This window comes from Andrographis paniculata, unplaced genomic scaffold (genome assembly GCF_009805555.1).
Source record: "Andrographis paniculata isolate CXL003 unplaced genomic scaffold, ASM980555v1 Contig21END, whole genome shotgun sequence".
Lineage (NCBI taxonomy): Eukaryota > Viridiplantae > Streptophyta > Magnoliopsida > Lamiales > Acanthaceae > Andrographis > Andrographis paniculata.
Genome location: NW_026137502.1, coordinates 727,461 through 747,200, shown reverse-complemented (window position 1 = coordinate 747,200; position 19,740 = coordinate 727,461). Strand labels below are relative to the sequence as shown.

General features: G+C 34.7%; 2 protein-coding genes across 5 annotated transcripts; both read right to left on the bottom strand.

Annotated features, from left to right (window-relative positions):
• Window positions 1–92: 92 nt before the first annotated feature.
• On the bottom strand, window positions 93–5,958 carry LOC127244950 (uncharacterized). The gene is made up of 10 exons (XM_051265560.1): window positions 5,457–5,958; window positions 4,302–4,536; window positions 3,997–4,083; window positions 3,674–3,843; window positions 2,891–3,033; window positions 2,489–2,663; window positions 1,817–2,411; window positions 1,266–1,378; window positions 588–831; window positions 93–511 (listed from the first exon to the last, which is right to left on the bottom strand). Exons 1-10 carry the CDS (start codon window positions 5,669–5,671, stop codon window positions 281–283), a joined length of 2,208 nt encoding a protein of 735 aa, XP_051121517.1. The 5' UTR covers window positions 5,672–5,958; the 3' UTR covers window positions 93–280.
• A 6,687-nt stretch (window positions 5,959–12,645) lies between these two features.
• On the bottom strand, window positions 12,646–18,853 carry LOC127244952 (uncharacterized). Of its 4 annotated transcripts, none has more exons than XM_051265564.1 (8): window positions 18,216–18,853; window positions 17,036–17,135; window positions 16,879–16,935; window positions 15,873–15,990; window positions 14,682–14,764; window positions 14,057–14,118; window positions 13,874–13,970; window positions 12,646–12,826 (listed from the first exon to the last, which is right to left on the bottom strand). In XM_051265564.1, exons 1-8 carry the CDS (start codon window positions 18,503–18,505, stop codon window positions 12,749–12,751), a joined length of 885 nt encoding a protein of 294 aa, XP_051121521.1. In that variant the 5' UTR covers window positions 18,506–18,853; the 3' UTR covers window positions 12,646–12,748. The 4 variants fall into 4 exon arrangements, with proteins under 4 accessions (XP_051121521.1, XP_051121523.1, XP_051121522.1 ...); XM_051265566.1 differs by having other exon boundaries at window positions 12,646–12,818; window positions 18,216–18,852; XM_051265565.1 differs by having other exon boundaries at window positions 12,646–12,831; window positions 18,216–18,851.
• Between the last annotated feature and the right edge of the window lie 887 nt (window positions 18,854–19,740).

Below are 19,740 nucleotides of genomic sequence, written 5' to 3'. Positions count from 1 at the left end.
CAAGTTCACGAACGACTCGGTTTCTTTAGCAGCTCTACTTAAGAGACAGGACAAACACACCACACCAACCATAATAATCCTTTCCTTTTTTGGGTAACTTGGCTCCAAAACCAAAACAAAAGGCCAAGTCTACCTGGAAAGAAGAATGTGCATCTGAAAATAATAATATGAGAAACATAACTTAATTAAACGTGGGGATGTAACCATAATTATAACAAGCAGCAAAATGAAGGTATTATTATTATTATTATTATGTTAAAAGACGACACTGAATTCGATTTCATTTCCTCTTTTTATCATTATGATCAGGCTTGACAAGATGAACGGGAGCTGCGGGTATTCTTGTCCACCACTCCTTCAATCGTCTGAGTCCTCTTTCGCTGCTTTCCCGTCTGAGGGGGGAGTTCCTCGTGCACCACTCCATCCACCCCAACAGCATCATGTACTTACCCGGTAAAATCATCACTCCTACTCCCGCTAAAACCATCAACATAGCCAGCTTCTCAGTAGCCTGTAATGCAATGCAATGTAATTTTATGTCATCATTTCAGATTTTGTTCATCTAAAACTTCTGAGAAATGCCAAACCTGTGGCGCAACAGCAAAAGCAAGCGCTCGAATTTTTAACAGAACAACGTTGCCGTTTTGGATGAGGGATTCAACTTGAGTCACTGCTTCTTGTAATATTAGCAGCTGCTCCACTGGATTCTTGTTTGGGGGTGCTGTGATTTTCATTGCTTCCAGTTGTCTTCTTCGCCAAATATACCTGCGCCATAGCATGACCGTCGCCAACAGTATGAGAAACACAGGCAGCACGAACTTGGTCCAATCCCTGAAACCAATTATCAACAATTATTTTTCAGTTAGATATATTTTTGTCTTGTCTAGTCTAGATTGATTTACTGCAGAGTTAATAGTTTGAATAAAGTGAAGTGGTACAGAAATTAGCTAAGCTATAAGATACATTGGATAATTATGAAGTTGATATTAAAATGTGTATATCAACAAAGCTGTCAACCGATAGAGCCTAAAATTAACACCAATGATCACCAAGTTGTAGTATACAATAAAATGTTCATAATCAATATACATGAACTCTGCATAAAAATGTACATAAATATTTCTGAATCATCATTATATATATCTCTGAATACCTTCTGTTGCTAAATTCAATATGTTGTCTAGGTTTTTAAATAGTGTGAACACCTAAATGAAAGAGGTTAAGAGCCTCAGAATATAAAAAATTAAATATTACTGTGCTCATACCTAAGTATCAAATAGCCGGAGAATAACACAAACATAAGTGACTTGAAAGGTTCATCCCAGGTAGCCAAGCGCTGAAGGCAGTCGTGCGTTTTGATAATTGGCAAAAGCAATTCCTACAAACAAAGAAGGAAATAATTTAACAAGAAAAATGCCGGGATAAAACAGTAGATTAATCGTCATATATATTAAAAATGATTAAAACAATGAGATATTAGTCGCAAATGGCATTGTAAAATTACTGTCTGCTAAGCCCATCTTCTAAAGAAAGTCAGGAAACTAAAATGATAGCATCCAGAATTCTAAAGTCAGAAACTGAAAAATAAGCAGTATAGCATCCAGAATTCTCCACCATGTAGAGATAAGGCTGATAATATACTTTTACCGGCTTTCGATTCTACAGGCAAAACATATACAGTTATCATCACATGTTCATCTTCATCTACAGAGCCTATTAATACGAGTTGGACGATTGAAGTTTCATTAAATGCCAGAACAAGGATGGAGCAGAAAATAATGGGGTCACAATAATTAGAAATCGTGCAACAAGCAACCTTCATCACAGCCAAATTAGCATCAATTCCTTCAACTTTCACTTGATCAACCGTTGCTTGAGCAGCTTCAGCCATTCCAGTATTCTGTTTCAGCTGCTTCACCACATCTTCTAAAGGATTCAATTCACCAACACATATGCTGCCATATTGGCGTGTTGGTTCCTCGTCCAATTTCACATCATCAGAAGAAACAATCTTGAATCTAATAAGTGTCATAAGTGCAGCAGGTAAGACAGGCCGTCTTTGTGAATTTGGAGAGCCTAGAGTATCAGGTTGTCCAAACTTCGGACTTATCAATGCCAAGTGACTAGATAGGGTTTCCATTATCATATCTCCCCCAGGAACACTCTCAGCCAAGTTAAAACACAAAAGAGTTTTGTAATTGGATGAAGAGATCCTGAAGGATTCTCTAACTGCACGGAACCGAAAAATTCCAAGAATTGCCCGAGCAAGTGCTTCTGATTTCTGATTCCCTTTTAAATTGTATTTCCTAGTGAACTTGTGAACTCGAAGAATCTCAAGACAGATATCCAACCAATAGTCCCTCCTTGAGCAACCTTTGAATTCTGGAAATTCCAAATAAACAGGCTCTTCTCTACACAAAAACTAAAAGTCAAGAGATGCTAATGATATTATTTATGAAAGATTTTCCAAGTTATTAAGAGAACGTACATTAATGTAGACTTGTACATCACAGCTTTATCAAAGATACGAGCACCAAGGGGCCCTGTTAATTCAGGCTTTATGACTTGCTTCACTTCTGTTGCTAGATCATATTTTACAGCTTTGTCATATAGTCCAACCCCCGACTCAAAGTAAAGGGCATAATTCGTCAATGTCAGCCGCCCTGAAATGGTAGTGGCAGCATGGTAAACATTAAGATGATCATAACAAGTTAAAACATGCATGGTGAATATTACATAAATCTGGTGACAATAGCAGGCTAATAATTTGACTGCCTGCGGTGGTCCAATCTTTCAAGTTATTCAAACTCGAGATTATTTTGTAGCTGCCAAAACAATTTGTCAGCTTTGACATACCAAGCTTGCTCCAGAAGGGGAAACTGCCAATTACCTGGCCATGCTGACATCCCAACATGCTGCAAAACTGGTTGTGTGGGAACAGTTCCATCAATATCTACAATAATTTCCTCCTCGGCAAGTGAAAGATTTGAACTGGCTTGTGGCCCCCCTGCATTTTGTACAAATTTTGTGACCCTGCACTCAAGAAGCATATAGGTTGTTCACGAACATGCGTATAATCTTTCAAGTTTAACATCTTTGATAAATAAAAGTTGAATTATACATGCAGAATAAACTAGTGCGAATTTCAAATCTCCTTATGCCATTTAACTGTCATATACAATACAAGATCAATTCACATATTGTAGAATCAATTTAATGAAAAATAAACCTGTTTATTGTTTTATTTTAATTTTTCAAAATTTTTTGTTGATATATATATAATATATTCACTTCAAACTGATATTAAAAACCTGTGCAGGTGTGCTATTGAAAACAAAAGCAAAACAGGGAACCATAATGTATTAAGCAATTGAGGGGATGAAATTAATTCATGCCAGAAATGTTCAGATGTTTTAATTATTGTTTCAATTCAATGTAGACCTTAAAAATGTTGATTGTAGTGGAAACAAATGGAAACAAAGAAATAATGTACATTTGTGGCCTTTTATACCCCAAATTTGACATTTTGAATTCCTACTTCAAAGAGAACAGCTACGAGCGCAGGGGTGACATGCGCAAATAGACAAACTAGAATGTTGTTTCAAATTAAGTAAACAAGACTGCCTAAAAGGACATTTCACATATAATATTAGTGAAAAGAAGTTAAACATACTTTTCAAGACCACGTAGGTACTTGTCGTATAACAGAAAATGAAGCCTGGAGCCAGAAGAACAAGTCAGGACATCAAAAAGATTGTGCACTGTGGTTATATCCGCAATAACAGGACAAGCAGGAGCCATCCGAGCAAAAGCCTCTGGTCCAACAGTTTTTTCATCATCAACCTTTTTTGTTTTTGACAAGATAAACACAGATATAAATGACACTTGGAATTAAGTAATAGCAGATTCGATAAACCAACAGCTCTACAGGAAACTGACACTTGCTGGACTGCACCACTTAATGAAATCAGAAATATATTTCTATGATAAAACCACCTGAACTGCCATTCTGGTCGAATTGGAATAGAACAATGACCCAACATCCTCACCCAACACATCCCGTTTGCTGTTAGGAGAACTATCCTGCAGTGGTACAACATTGAAGATGCCTCAATCTTCTGAAACAAGAAAGAATATTTAAATGGCAGACATTTGGCTGGTGACTTAATCCTTGTAAAGACTTAATAATGCAGCTAGTAGCACAAAATATCTTATTTTCTTTACTCATTGTTTTGAGAACACATGTTAACCACATTTTCCACAACAATATTGAAAAACAGAAAAACATAGTTGCATCTTACTTTATCCACTAGACAACTGTCAACACCAGGGATCTCCCATGCAACCATCATGTCAAATGTCAAGCGACGAAATTCCTTGTCACTCAAATATTTAGGTCGAGAAATGGCCACTTGAAGCGCTTTAAAGGAGCAGAATTCCAGGAAGTTCCTAGCATGGGATGAACATTGCTTGACATCATTGGGCAGCTCTGTATCAAATTGCTCCTGTAACTCTTTCGTTGAAACGCCAAGTATCCTACAAAATGTTTGGTGCAAGCTTAGAAACCAAAGTTCACTATGATAGAAGTTCTATTTGTAGCAAAACATAATATTCTACAAGCAAAAAAGAATGAGACCAGTCAATTTGATATTTTAGTTCAGAAAATGAACAAAACCTCGTACTGCTTCACAACTTCAATCTTCAAGGTCTGATAACTTCACTAGTAAATTCAATGTTGCTAAAATATTCTAGGAAAAAACAACCAAAACCCTTAACCATTCACATGTATGCAATCAAATATTGATTTCACATAGTGAGAATTAGATATAAAGAAATGTGGTATCATAAAAATGCAGGGAAACATATGCTACTAAAAAAGGCAACAAGATTAACAATTAAGTGCGTCTGGCCATCAGGAGATGCACTTATGTTTTTTTTTTTTTTCCAACGAAAGCACACAATTACTTTTCCCACAAACTCAATATGAATAAACAAAACAAGAAGTTTTCAAGGTAATTAATTCTATGCATCTCCTAATTCAACACCTACAATTATTCAGAGATTATTTGCTAGTCTTACTCTATGCAACATTTCGCCTTAACAGTAGAGTGTTGGCAAAACTGGAATCATCATAATCACTCATTTTATCCTACCCAAATGATTCCAATTTCCAACCATACACGAACAAGGCTTATATATGCTCTCCCAACATTTTTGGATTCAATCCCTAAGAAGAACAGTAGCATTTTCCCCAATCAAAATACATTCAAACTGTATCAGATAAAACAAGGAAAAATAAATAAAAACTTCCCAAAATGACAGAAAGAAAGCTCTTAAGCAGAGACTAAAAAATGAGCAAAAATTAATAACACTAATTCCACGGAAATAAAACAAAAACCTATAACTTATCAAAAGGAACTGCAACTGCGGTGAGGAGTGAAGTTGAAATAAATTACTTGGAGCAGCGAGAGACGACGGAGTTAGCGAAAGTAGAAAGGAAGGCAATAGGCGGATTGGCGTTGTTAGCCTCCCCATCCCCTTCCCCATCCCGGCCACCACTGCCCTTGGAGAAAATGGACTTGATCAGCCACAGGTTCCCGGCTTTCGGCGACTTGTCCGCGCTTTCCTTTTCCTTGTCCTTGTCCTTGTCCTTTTCCTTGTCCTTGTCCATGACGGATCGGTACGAATTGAGATCGCCCGAATTGTTGAAATTAAAGGTAGTGATCCCAGTTGAAGGTACCGAAACGTGGGAGAGAGATTCCTTTCTTGGTTGCGGAGAAATGCAGGAAGGCGGTGGCGTTCAGTGCGTCCGTGGAGGTGTAGGTTTGCATCGAACGGCGTATTCTAGCCAGATCATACGATGGTGTGCACACGCCATTGCCATTGCCATTGCCATTGCCATTGCCCCGCCATGTCACAATTGCTGAATGCTTCCCTCTGCCTTCCATGCGCAAGAAAATTGGGTCTAATTTGTTTCTTTGTACATATATTATTCTTTTATTTAATTTTTATACCAGATACTTATTACTAATGATTTTTTTTTGCCTTTCAATTAATCTACTCCGTTTTATGAAATTGGTCTTTATTTTTTTTAGACACGTATATTAGAAAAATATTGTATTATTATTGCATATACGATATCTAAATATAATATTTTACGCTCAAATTATACAACGTAATTTTATAATTGTATGTGATAAATGTATTTTTTATTTTTTTTAATAAGAAAAAAAATTTCAAAATCAAATTTTACTATTAACTAATTTTTTTAATCATAAAGTATCAAATTAAATATTAAAATTAAATTAAAATTTTACATTACCTAAATATTTATTTATATTAAATTAAATATTTATTTTAATTTTTATTGTTCAAAATTATAGTCTAATTTTCAAATTTACAATCAAATAAACAATAAATATATAAATATTAGTAATTTAATTAAATATAACTTAAATTTTAATTTAAATGATTATTAATTAATTATTATTATATTAAAAAAGCAAACTAACTTTGTACCACAATATAAAAAAGAAATATAAACCAAATTTGATGGAAGGGATGGAAAGCATAAGGGAGTATCATTTATCTACACTATAACTTACAATATAAATATTTATTGATTTATTATTTTTTTTTTTTTGCTGTTAGACATGCAACTGTGTAACGGCACAAGATAAAAATTAACGGTTATGGTACTGCCCAACAAAACTCCTACTAATTTTTATAATAACACTGTTAACAAATTATAAAACAATTTAACAGATATCTCTCAACAAGAGTGAGGAACACGTACACTTCAATCTCTATTATATTAGAGAAAAACACATCATTTTACATAGGCAACGATAATGAAAGAGTAATCGCTAAGGTCTCAAATGACCACAAACTAAGCAAATCAATACACGAATCAACAAGAAAAACAACGTCTTCTCACAGGAACACCTTCAATAGTTCACAATCAGTCATAAACCAACGAAAATCAAATAAATAAGGAACGATAACCAGAGCTGTAGTGAATCAGAGATATAGATCACATCAATTGCTTTCCATAAGCCTTCTACACCAGAACTTCAAAGTACACCACATGAACTCACTGAACCAGATTAGTAACCTGCGAAGGGAAGAGAAGTGATAGAAAAAATAACAATAATATGCATTGATGATGTATTAGCAAAAATGAAGTGAAGGAAGATCGATGCGGAGATCGATTAGAGTATGAACGAGAGATGGATGCATATTAAAGTGATTCGAGTAATAGCGTGTAGATTGTGCACATGTGAAGACAGTGTATGGATTAGAAGTGAAGAGCTATGGATGTAAGGTGCTCTGTGTGTGATGGCGAGTGTATGGAAGAGGATGATGGCGTCGGCAACGAGTGCACTGTGCAGCAGTGTATGAATGAAGAAAGCAGCGGATGCAACGGTGTGAAGTGAGAATGAAGGAGATGATATATGTATATGCCTTAAGGGGCTAAGCATATATATATATTCTCACAATGGACGGGCCCAAAAACTAACACACACAAGGCCCAAAAAGTTAACGGCCCAATTACCAATTTTTAACACCCTCCTTCACTTGAAGGGTCATCCTTAGCCACCTGAAACAAGTCAAATAGATTGTTAAGTTTGCATAGGTGAGTAATAGAATGACTTCCTAAACTCTTAGTTAACATATCCGCACGTTGATTCCCAGAAGGAACAAACATTGTAGATGAGCGCCAGGCTTGATTGCCCCGCCTTGTGGCATAAGGCGGTGCGGCAACGTCATGGCGCCCGCCGTGGCGACGCCACGGTGACGCTGCGGCGCGTCATCCCAATCAAGCCCTAACCTGAATCAAAGCCTGGATCGGATTTAAACCGCTCTAAATCTCTGAATCGGACTTGAACGGTCTAGATCTAAAACCCTTCTTAAAACCATTCCAATCGTTATTCCAGTAGTTTTTGTCCCCTGTTGCTGCTACTTTTTAATCTCTATGCTTGCCCGCTCCAGTCCGCCTCAATCCGCCAGTTCTTCACTCCAGTCCGCCTTGGATCACGCTCCAATCCGCCATTATAGTTGGGTGAGTTTTTTGGGAGTTTGAATCTTGATCACAGATTGAAAATGAAGTGCGTGCGTGCGGTGTGAAATATATGCTTTATTTTCTATTTATTTTTTATATTATTATTCTATCATTACCTGTTGTATACATTATATTACTATTATATTATTTATATATATATATTTTATTTTTTTAATATTATTTATTTTATTTTGTATCATATTTTTTATATTTTTTCATTTTATTGAGCAAATTTTGTTGTTTTTTTGTATTATTTTAACATATTGATATAAAAATATTTATAGGATTTAATTTTCTATGGCCGAAAGTGAAGCATCAACGATAGACTCATCGAAGGATCCCAAAAGAAAAGCTAAGTCAAATGATCCGGGTTGGAAATATGCTTTTTGGCCGGAGTTGAGAAATAGAGATTTGGTAGAATGTTCGCTCTGCCACAAGCAAGTACGATCGAGAATAAAACGATTGAAACAACACTTGCTTGGAAATTCTGGAGACGCGGAGAAGTGTCTAAAGACTACTGAAGAAATCCGAAATGAGATGCGAGAGTTCCTAAAGAAAAAGACGATAGGAAAACAGCCCAATCGTGTTGAGTTAGATGACGACAACGACGTTGACGACGATGTTGATGTGAATGTTCAAGAAGTAGGGCAGGGGGTATTGCACGACTATGTTTCTTATCCTAGTTCAGGTATTTTGAGCAAGAGGAAACGTTCGCAATCTATCTTAAATTTTCCATCAGTGCCGTCACAAGGTGGAAAAGAGAGCAAGTCAGTTGCCTCAATGCTTAGGAAAAGAAGTCATTGAGGAAAGGCATAGCAAAACGAGTACTAGAAGTACAAAGAGCAAAGAGGAGATCGAAACATTTCATGGACATATTGCCGATTTTTTTTGTGAAAATGACATACCATTCAATGTGGCAAAGTCTCGAAGTTTTGAAATAATGATTGAGTCGGCGGGGCAGATGGGACTGGGTGTAAAAGGTCCAAGTTATCATGAATTACGAGTTCTACTTTTGGAGGAGACGGTGAAAAAGACACTAACACTGAAGGAAAGACATAATATTGCTTGGAAGCAATACGGTTGTTTACTTATGGCTGACGGGTGGACGGATAAAAAAGGGCGACATTTGATTAATTTTTTCGTCAATAGCCCAGAAGGTACATTTTTTTTAGAGTCGATTGATGCATCAAGTCAATCTCAAGTTGCATCATTATTGGCGGATTTACTTCAGGCGAAAATTGAAGAAATTGGAAAGGAATATGTGGTTCAGGTAGTAATGGACAATGGTGCTAATTTCAAGGCAACGGGTTAAATATTGGAGTAGCGCATACCCACTTTATATTAGACTCATTGTGCAGCTCATTGTCTTGATCTTATGTTGGAAGATATCGGGAAATTGTCAGTTTTCCAGGCAAAGATTGACAATGCAAGAAGAGTTACTACCTATATCTATAAGCACATAAAACTTCTTAATGCGATGCGGGAGAAGACATACGAGAGTGATCTTGTGAGGCCTGGGCCTACCCGGTTTGCTACTTCATTTTTTACTTTGCAGAGCTTATATAAGCATAGGGATGCTTTGGACTACATCGAAATTGGTTAATACAAATGCCGGGAGATTAGTAGCAAACACGGTATTGTCTTCTCATTTTTTGGACTGACGTGTAGTATTGTATAAAAGCATCGCATCCACTTCTAATTGTTTTGAGGATCGTTGACGGGGATGAGAAGCCAATGATGCCTGAGCTTGCAGTGGTGATGAATGAAGCTAAAAGGAAAATCAAGGAAGATTTTGAGAAAAAACCAAATTTTTTGAAAGAAGTTATGCATATTATCGATTGTCGGTGGGAGGATCAAATGGAAGTGGAGCTGTATGAGGCTGCATTATTTCTTAATCCTTCCAAGTACTTTGATCTCAAGGTGAATGATAATGCATATGCTCGTAAGGCACGAGCTATGTTTAATGATGTTCTTGAAAAAATGATCACAGATGATGAATTGCAAACAAAGATTTGTGATCAAGTCGATGATTATGATAATATGCGGGGAAGCTTTGGAAAACAATTGGCCATTAAGCAACAAAAGACAAAAATTCCTCGTAAGTGCTTAATTTTTATAATATTTTATGTATTTATTTATTTTTCCAATTTTCATTAAAGTTCGAACTAAATATATTTTTTTTAATGTTTTACAATTTTAGTTGATTGGTGGAATGCTTTTGGAGGCCTTCATTTCGAGCTCCAATCACTTGCTTTCTGTATAATTAGTCTTTGTTGTTCGTCCTCGGAGTCCGAACACAATTGAAACTCATTCGAATTTATGAGTGTTTAATTACTTATATAATTAATATATTAAACATTATTCCTATTGTAGTCATACTAATATATTATAATTTTTTTTTAGATTCATACGAAAAAACGAAATAGATTGGAGTAAAAGAGATTGAACGATTTAGTTTTCGTTCAATACAATCGAAAAATTGCGAATAGATTCCAAAAGAGGCGCGAGAAAGGAAAGAACTTCAATCATTTGGTGTTGGAGGAATTTGAATGAGATAATGAGTGGGTTCTCGACACCAATGATGTAGTTCATTCGGGAGAGGATCTTAGATGGAGTCATATTGATCAAGCTATGGGCACAATATTCCTGGAAGGGGAAATATCGGCGACACATCGGGTTCATCAATACAATTATACTCTAGACGTCCTAAGAAAGCGTCAGCTTCGGCATTGATGAAGCAAGAACTAGACGATGAAGATGTATCATTAGATGATGACTTGACGATGATGATTTGGAAAATATTCCTAGTGGTAGTGGTGGACTTGAGCTCTTTGATTGTTGAAATTTGAGATGATAAAATTAATGGTTTAGAGATTTATGAATAGTATTTTGTTTTGTTTGATGATTGAAATTATATTTTTTATGGTATTATATTTCTTTTTATGATATAAGGCATATGAAGTTTTGAAGATTAATAGAAGTTGATAATGTATAATTTTTAAAGATTTATAATTATATATATTTAATTTTATAGCCGTGTTTGCCATTTTATCGCCATGGCGGTACGGCGGTCCCCTGGCGCCGTGCCGCAAAAGGACGCCGTGACAATCATGAGTGCATCTGTATTGTCACAAAATAAATCAGTAGGTGTATCAATACCAAGGATCCAAACAATTTCAGAACAAGTAGCCATGACACGATAGTTAGCTTTAGCTGACGAGCGACTTACAGTCGATTGCTTCTTGCTTTTGAAAGAAATCAAGGAATCTCCAAGGAATATGCATAAATCTGTCAGAGACTTTCTTGAAATGGGACATGAAGCCCAATCAGAATCCAGTAGACAGAGACATGCAATTTTTAGAATTTGAAAAAAAAAAACCTTGACATGGGGAACCTTGAAGTATTTTAGAACTTTAAGAGCAGCAGCAAGGTGGGATCGTTTAGGTTTATGCATGAATTGACTTAAAACTTGAACAGAAAATGCTATGTCAGGACGAGTCATAGTGAGATATATCAATTTTTCAACAAGTTGTTGATACACAGCGGGGTCAAACAGAAGATTATCACTTTCAGTCACAGTATTATGAAGTTTCAAATTTTGTTCCATTGGAACAAGGGCTGATTTGCACTCCAAAACACCATATTCTGCAAGCAATTCAAGGGTGTATTTTCTCTGACTAAACACGAGGCCAATATTACACTCAATCGCCTCTATTCTTAGAAAGTATTAAACTAAACCAAGATCCTTAATTTTGGATCTATCATGCAAGAATTGTTTAAAGAGAGAAATAACACCTATATCATCCGTTGTAAAATATAACAATTAGGTACTAACAATTTATACAACATATATTTAATATATGTTCTATTTGTACGTGTTGATTAGAGCTAATCATTACTAGTGCTATATATATATATATATTGATTAGCTTCGATCAATCACCCTAACCATTTTCATAAGTTGCAATTCATTCTCATAAGCATATATTGATCAAAACTTGTGTTCTAGTTAAAGTAGTTGGTAGGTAAGTATGTCAGAAGTTTACAAATTAAATGAGATTATGAATTAGGACCAAAAGATGTTATTTCAATTTCCATCACAAATACAATACTAATTTTAGCTAAGCTGTCGTCTACTAATTCATAAAATAGCCTGCAGCAGGTTTACGTTGTTCCTTCAACAATGTTGCAATAATTTTTCTATTTGTTTTTGGAAAATGGACAAGCTGTATGTCCAAATGCTAATGAATTTTCTTGTAAGATTTTAATTTTGGATGTTATGCATGTACCTGCCATTGCCAAAATGATTAAAAACGTAACCGTATAAACTAAGCCATACTACAAACGGCAAAATAAAGGCTTCAGGTGCACAGGCAATTTCAAATTGATGTTTTGAATGATTATTAATTTATTTATTTTTAAAGGTATTTGAGACAATGATTTTGAAGGAAGAAAAACAGTTAATACTTCACCGAAAATGGATCGAAAATAGGGTATGAACACAATCAAATATATTTATCCATGATAAACTATTGAACCAAAAGTTGAGCAATAAAAAAAAACATATACCGGAATCGATATATAAATATATATATATATATATATATACCAGACAATTTTCATATTCCCAACAATAACACATGACTCACTCATTGTGTACAAAAAGCTTGTTCCAGAAATCCCTACTTACATAACACTAACTTGTGAGATCACGACATCGATCAGCATCCCGGCTCTGGCTTTAGAAGTATCGGACCTGGAACGCTAAACTGAAAACATTTGAACAAACGGGTTTGTGTTTTATATTACACACCAGGGCTGAAGGGGTTCGAGGATTGCATTTCACAACAGAAAATTTCAAAATGACAAAGATTCATGGTTCATTAGCAAACATGAGTCCTGCTGATCAAAAACCATTCAAAAATTTAATTCGGAAAATTGAACATATAAACAGGCAGGGTAATAAACGGAATTATATATAGAGAAGCCTCCTGAGTAAACTTTGTACCAAAAAAAAGATATCCTCAGTGCCTCAAAAGTATTCAACTATAACTAAAAATAAAATAAAAAAATACTCCCTCCGGTCCCATAAGAAGGGTTATATTTTCCATTTTCGTCCATCCCAAAATAAGGGTACCATTTCCTAATTTAGTAATTGTATTACCTACCAAACATAATAAATACCCTTCCAACTTACAATATATTATACAAATGCCACCACCTTTATATTATACAATATTAATGAAGATATTTTCGTCTTTTTTACTACAACTCAATATAATACTAATATTAAAAAATCTACGTGCAAAAAACAAACGTTACTCTTTATATGAGACGGAGGGAGTATAAAATTGTTTTCTCTCTCTCTCTCGTCACCTACACAGGTTCAGATGAATTCAAAAACTTTTGTGGAGTTTCATCAAGAACCTTCATAACATAGGAGGATTGAAATGGAATATTTAAGGGAGAATTGGCACGAGCGACAACTTTTATTTGATTTGGTCACTATATTTACACCTATCTCCATGTAATGATCAAATTATAATATTATCTACGTCTTATAGTAAAGATCGAAACTACCTACTTATATAATAATGTAATAGGAAGCAATAAATAGTTGAGAAATATGCACTAAAATTAGATTTTGAACAAAGATTATTCGACAGGCTAATCATATGTATCTAAATATATTTCTTCTACCGATAAAATTATTCAACAGAATGATGCTTATATTTCTCTGGAAACGGATATATATACATATATATATATATATCCACCAATTAATCATTCAAGAGTGGCAGCCATGGATACCTGAGATGAATTCGGAAAAATGCTACTTGCAAGTTCCTCATTTAAGAGCACTGGAAGAGGTGGCATTTGGCCCATAACCCCAGGCATATTTCTCATGCTGTAACCAAAATTCGGTAAAATATTTTACTACTACTAACGCAATATATATGGAAGTCGAGGTTGACAGGCCAGTAAAAAGCATACTCATTCAAAATGGTAGTTAAATTGTTCTTTGTGCGTGAAAAGAGCTCAATATTATCCTGCAACTGATACATGGAAGTCAAAATTAGAAGAGGTACAAAATAAACCAAATAATTTCGGGGAATATTGGCATGAAAAGAAAAACACCATATGCATACTGTTAAAGAGATTTATCACCAGTTGATACGACATAGAAAAATACAAACAAAAACAACACTTATTAGCAAAGTTTCTTTCTATTTATGGCTCTTGGTTAAGGGAAACAATTAGCATGCTCGGTTGTGTTTTGGAATGGGAAACACGTTTTGAACACGATCTTTTTAAGGGGAAAATATATTTTAGTGAAGAAGGAATAGTGCAAAAACAAGGTTGAAATCACAAATAAAACACTCCCAGATCTGCAACACATCTAAATATCTAATCGACCTGGCCAACATGCAACTATAACAAAATATGGTAGAGTCATCCCATGTTCGTCACTTCCAAAGATATAATGAAATCCTGTTGCTGGATTTATTCATGCTTCCTTTAATAACACAAGTGTTCTCCTTCAGCTTGTACAATGATAAATAATCAAATAAATTAATCTAATAACCTATGTATGACCTTAAGGTTCAAGTATTATTACCTTGAGAGTTGAAAGATTTGCAGATATTTGCAAAAAAGCTTGATTGTTTTCTTCCAAGAGATGTCTGAACATGTGACTCAGTACTGAAAGTTGAAAAAATAAAATAGAATAACAAAACTAGAAAGAAAGCATCCAAAAGTTTCAATCAACAATCAAAAGCACATGGCAATGATTTTCGGCAAATATCACATGTAAACAAACCTTAGTTTCTCTCACCTTTGAAAACAGACACTACTCTTTTGCAAAGCTTAGCACATGAATTAGTTGAGTAACTAACGACAGCTTTTTAGATGTAATATATCATTATCACATATTTGTCCAACATATCTGGCAGATCCATCTTAAAAAAATAACCTAACCATTAATTATCCCACCTCATTACATGGATAAATGGAGGCCACCTCTGAAGATGAGTTATTCTTTTTGAAGCAACAAAACACATTATTGTAATTATCGAGGAGCAGAACTGTACATAGGATCATTCTGGTTCTTTCCCGAAAAGGATGAGAGTAAATTGCAACACTATGCTTAAAAGCTATAGCCAAATCAAGAGCTCTCTCCTACCTAGTGTTCCACTTTAGCAAGATTGGTGCTTCTAGGAATGTGTTATCGTAATTCATTAATGAATAAATCATAGGATTTGCATAACTTTTTAATGGCGTTCTTCTTTTTCCATCACTCATTTATCGAATATAGAGTTGGATGATTTATTAGAGATATATTAATGTTATTTTTTTTGACACACTAGATGGCATTTAAGAGGTTATTATGCCAGCAATGCCTTTCGGTCAATTATTCACACCTGCTTCCGATTTTGCATTTCAACTTTTCAGTCATGCATCAACAATTTCCTTCTTTGTTTCCATTTTGCCTATGTTATCGCAGACAAACTATTTTAGTGCGTATCTTTGTAATTCTTAACTTTATCTACAATAAATAGTGAAGACCCTTATGGTAATATACACTTTGTCGTACCAGCATCCAATGCTAGGCCAGTGCTAAAATTTCACATCACCGAAACAAAGAATAGGAATTAGATCACAATAAAATCATTAAATTTGACAAGGGACGAAATCTTGTGGAATTACAATTAGTTGAAAAGAAGGCAAATATAAGCCATTTAAATCAAACAATTAAAAATGATACTTAAAGAACATAGATTTGGCTAATACATTAGCTATTGAGACTTACCTCCTGAATGCATGCAATCACTCAGATTATGAAGCTTTGTGGCTGACAAATACGATGGCACACTCACTGAAGAAGGTGCAGTTATGTTATTCTTCAAAGACATTTCCTTCAATTTATCCTGAAAATGGTAACATTTAAATATTTATTTGTTTTCAGCAGAAAAAAGAAATTATGTTCTTGTGCTCATGAGAATAAGACAAATACAAAGGATCGTCGTCCAAATATCATTTTAAAGTGGAAAGAGACGTTATATGCCTGCACGGGACACATTTTATAAAAAAGACGTTTAGAAGAGACAAGAGCTTAGGAAAAATAATTCCCTACTCATTTCTAGTTTGGAAGTAGAGATGGAATTTCAAAACAAACATCAATTATAAGCCCAAAACAACATATCCCACTTAGGATTACCCTTTAGTGTTGGTATCGAAATGGCTATTATGCTTTAATATAATCAGGACTAGAAGATTGCAAGAATAGGGATTGAGTAGGTATTTGAATAATCATCATGGAATACTTTTCTAATCTTTGAGGGTCCCCAGATAATAGTTGAAAAGTGTAAGTCCCCCACTTTTCGATAGGCATTCTTCTTTTGCCATTTATTCATGTCGTTCACATCAGCAGTGGAAGTGATTACATGGGTATCTCAGACTTAAAATCCTTCATTTACGTCATTTTCTGGCTAATGAGAAAAAACACTACAAAAACAACCAAAATTTTGAAAGCTTATCTTGCTGAATTTAATTGTGGATTGAGCAGAGAGGTGTGCCATCACATGTTATTTTCATGTCAATCATTCTTAAATTAAAGCGCAGGTAACAGAGGTTCCATATGTTTCTTGATTGAATAATTCTCCACTTTACTGTGACGCTAGAAGGTTCTAACTCCTAACCCACCTAAATCTATCATCATTAAGTGAAATGGACTAAAATAATAAATTGTTCTGAATTCCGAAAAGAACACCATAGCAGGTCTTGAAGCCAATAATATGCAATACTGAAAGTATTACCTTCTGTTCCTTGAATTTCTTTCTGATGCTTTGATCGTCCTGTTTCCTTCGCTTCCTCTATCAAAGACCATGAATTAGGCATGATGAATAAAAACAGAGTACTATGAAGTATTTCGAAAAACAGAAGTTATCAATCACTGATAAGTACTTAACTTACCGCCATCCACTGACACCGTAGAGCAACATCACGCACGGTTTTGTCATTTAGCAAAGCTGCTATCTTTATATACTGCATAATTTGGGGTTCACTCGCAAATCTGCAAAAATCAAAGTAGGAATCGGCCAGCCAAATCAGGAATGGTACATTAGAAACTAACAAAAGGCAAATAGAAACAAAATAAAAGTCCACATTCATCAGTCCAGATCATTCCACAAATCCCATTCAGAAAAACAAATGTGTTATGTAGACATGACACACAAAAGGAAAAACTAAAATACCACACATGCCTGTTCGATAATCAGTACATTGGAATTAAGGGATTTCTGCAAACCACTAGCACAGAACGACAAACTACCTAATAGAAATATATCAAGAAGCATTACCAGTACAAAGTAGACGAGGCAAAGTTCTCCTGTCATTCACTACTGATGTATAGGGATGTTGGTATTCATTTCAACTCGAGTAAAAGAAGAAAATGCACAAACTTGTATACAATCCCCGATATTTTGTCTTTGCATCTACTAGCATGGCATACGTCTGATCAATACATTAAGAAGAAGCTAAAGTAGTAAACCTCTGGTAAACTTGTACCCTAAGGCTCTGTTCTCTTATTAAGATTTTTTTACTATAGCAAAACTCCCCCTGTAAAGACAAGCAATTTAATCTCCGAAAATATCACATTCAACTACATATTAAACACATACACAAACCAATCACACTTTAAGAAAAGACATCATGCAAACACACCATACTAATCCTCTAAAATTGTAAAATCTACATTAAAAAACATACAATTGCCACTATTTCGAACGAAAAAACTATCATGAAACCATGCATTAGCAAATGCTTTGAGGCCTCCTGGAAAAAGACGAGCAGGTCTAGATTCTTGATTCTTGCTTCACTACCACCAATATCTTATGACAATTGGTTTGGCGGAACACAGTAAAAAAACCGGGATGTAGAAATGGCCAAATCACATTCGATGGCGGACTAAAAATCAAAATTTGAATCAAGACAACTACTCAATTCCTATAAACCAAACCAACAAGCCCTTTCACAATGCATCGGTTGCACCTCATGCAGCAGAAGTAGTACCCTCAAAATAACACATTCAATCCACAGCCATAGATAAACTAAAAACAAAAGGTACTTGTTGCTCGGAAAAAGTACCACCTACTTGGCAAGGCCTTCCTCGAGCTTATACTGTTCCTCCACGGACCATTCGACTGCAAGACCGGTGTCATGCTTCAGGCCGGGAACCGAATCCAATAAGAGCGTCGAGGAAGAAGGGCCCCCCGGAGAAATCTTAACCTGGGACTGGGAAGGGGAGGACAACATCTGAGCCGGCCCCTCATTAAGGGTTCCTCCAGCGGCGGCGTTGTAGAAATTCCCAAACCCTCCGGAGGGGCCATCGCCGCTTGATTGGTAGAATAGAGGGTGTTGATGCTGGTGGAACTCACCGGCCATATGGTGTTGAAATAGTTTGCCGACAAGGCAGAGCAGAGCAGAGCAGGCCCTTAATTCGGTTCGATTTCGGAAAAAACATGAACAGGTGGTGCAATGGAATGACGTGAGAGATGATATTTTTATTTTTGGGTGGGGGTTTCTGTCAAGAACTGGGTGGGATTGGGATTGGGATTTGTTGGATTATTCAGGATTGTAGTTGGGATGTTTGTTTCGTGTTTGTGATACTCTTTCTTTCTTTCCTTTTTGTCGTCCGGTCGTCTCTCTATATGTATCTATCCGTGGCTGAACAGTGGGGTGCTGTTGCAGTCACATGACTGACTTCTTTTTGCACAGTGAAAGACAGAATGGTGATGTGTGAGAGTGATCAGTGATGATCCAGTGAGAGTTAAAAACAGTCGTTGGGTTGAAGTCGATGGCTTTTCCAAAAAATTAATAAAATAAAATAAAATAAATTAAAAAAAAAGTGTGTTATCATTTTATTTTCTTCATCCTAAGTAAAATGTCAATTTTCGTAGTTCTCTCTCGTCCTATATAATTCATGTCTTCTCTTTTAATTAAAATAAATAATTATATATTTTAATTATATTTTAAATTTTAATTAAATTATTTAATTATTTATGTTATATAATAATTATTTTTATTAATACAAATTTTTTACTTATTCAATTATTATACTTCTGCTGAAATCTCATGCCTATAATAATATGAACAATTTTATAAAATTGAGAGAATATCAAATAAAGTGTTTGTTTGTGCACGAATTATATATATATATATATAATTTTTAATATATATACTCTCTTTCTCACTTCATTAATAAATAATACTCTCATCCTCCGGCATTAAATATCATATTTATTTTGTACGTGTTGATTTTTTAATATTTAATTATTATATCAAAACATAAATACAAATTAAAGAAAAATGACAAATATTTCTATTAGTATCTTGTAATATTGATATAACGATAATTATATAAATATAAAAATATATTTAATGTTAAGTATAATAAGACAAAAATAAATATAATCCTTAAACGGGGAAATATGAAGTAATATTTTATTAGTTAGTGAAAGTGTGTAAAATAATTTGATATTTTTTATCTTATAAAGTACAGATAAATAATAATATTTTTGTAATTTATGTAAAAATAAAAATAATTTGGTATTTGTATATAAAATACTTTTACAATATTAGAAAAAAAATAATATTTTTAAATAAGACAAACTAAAAAC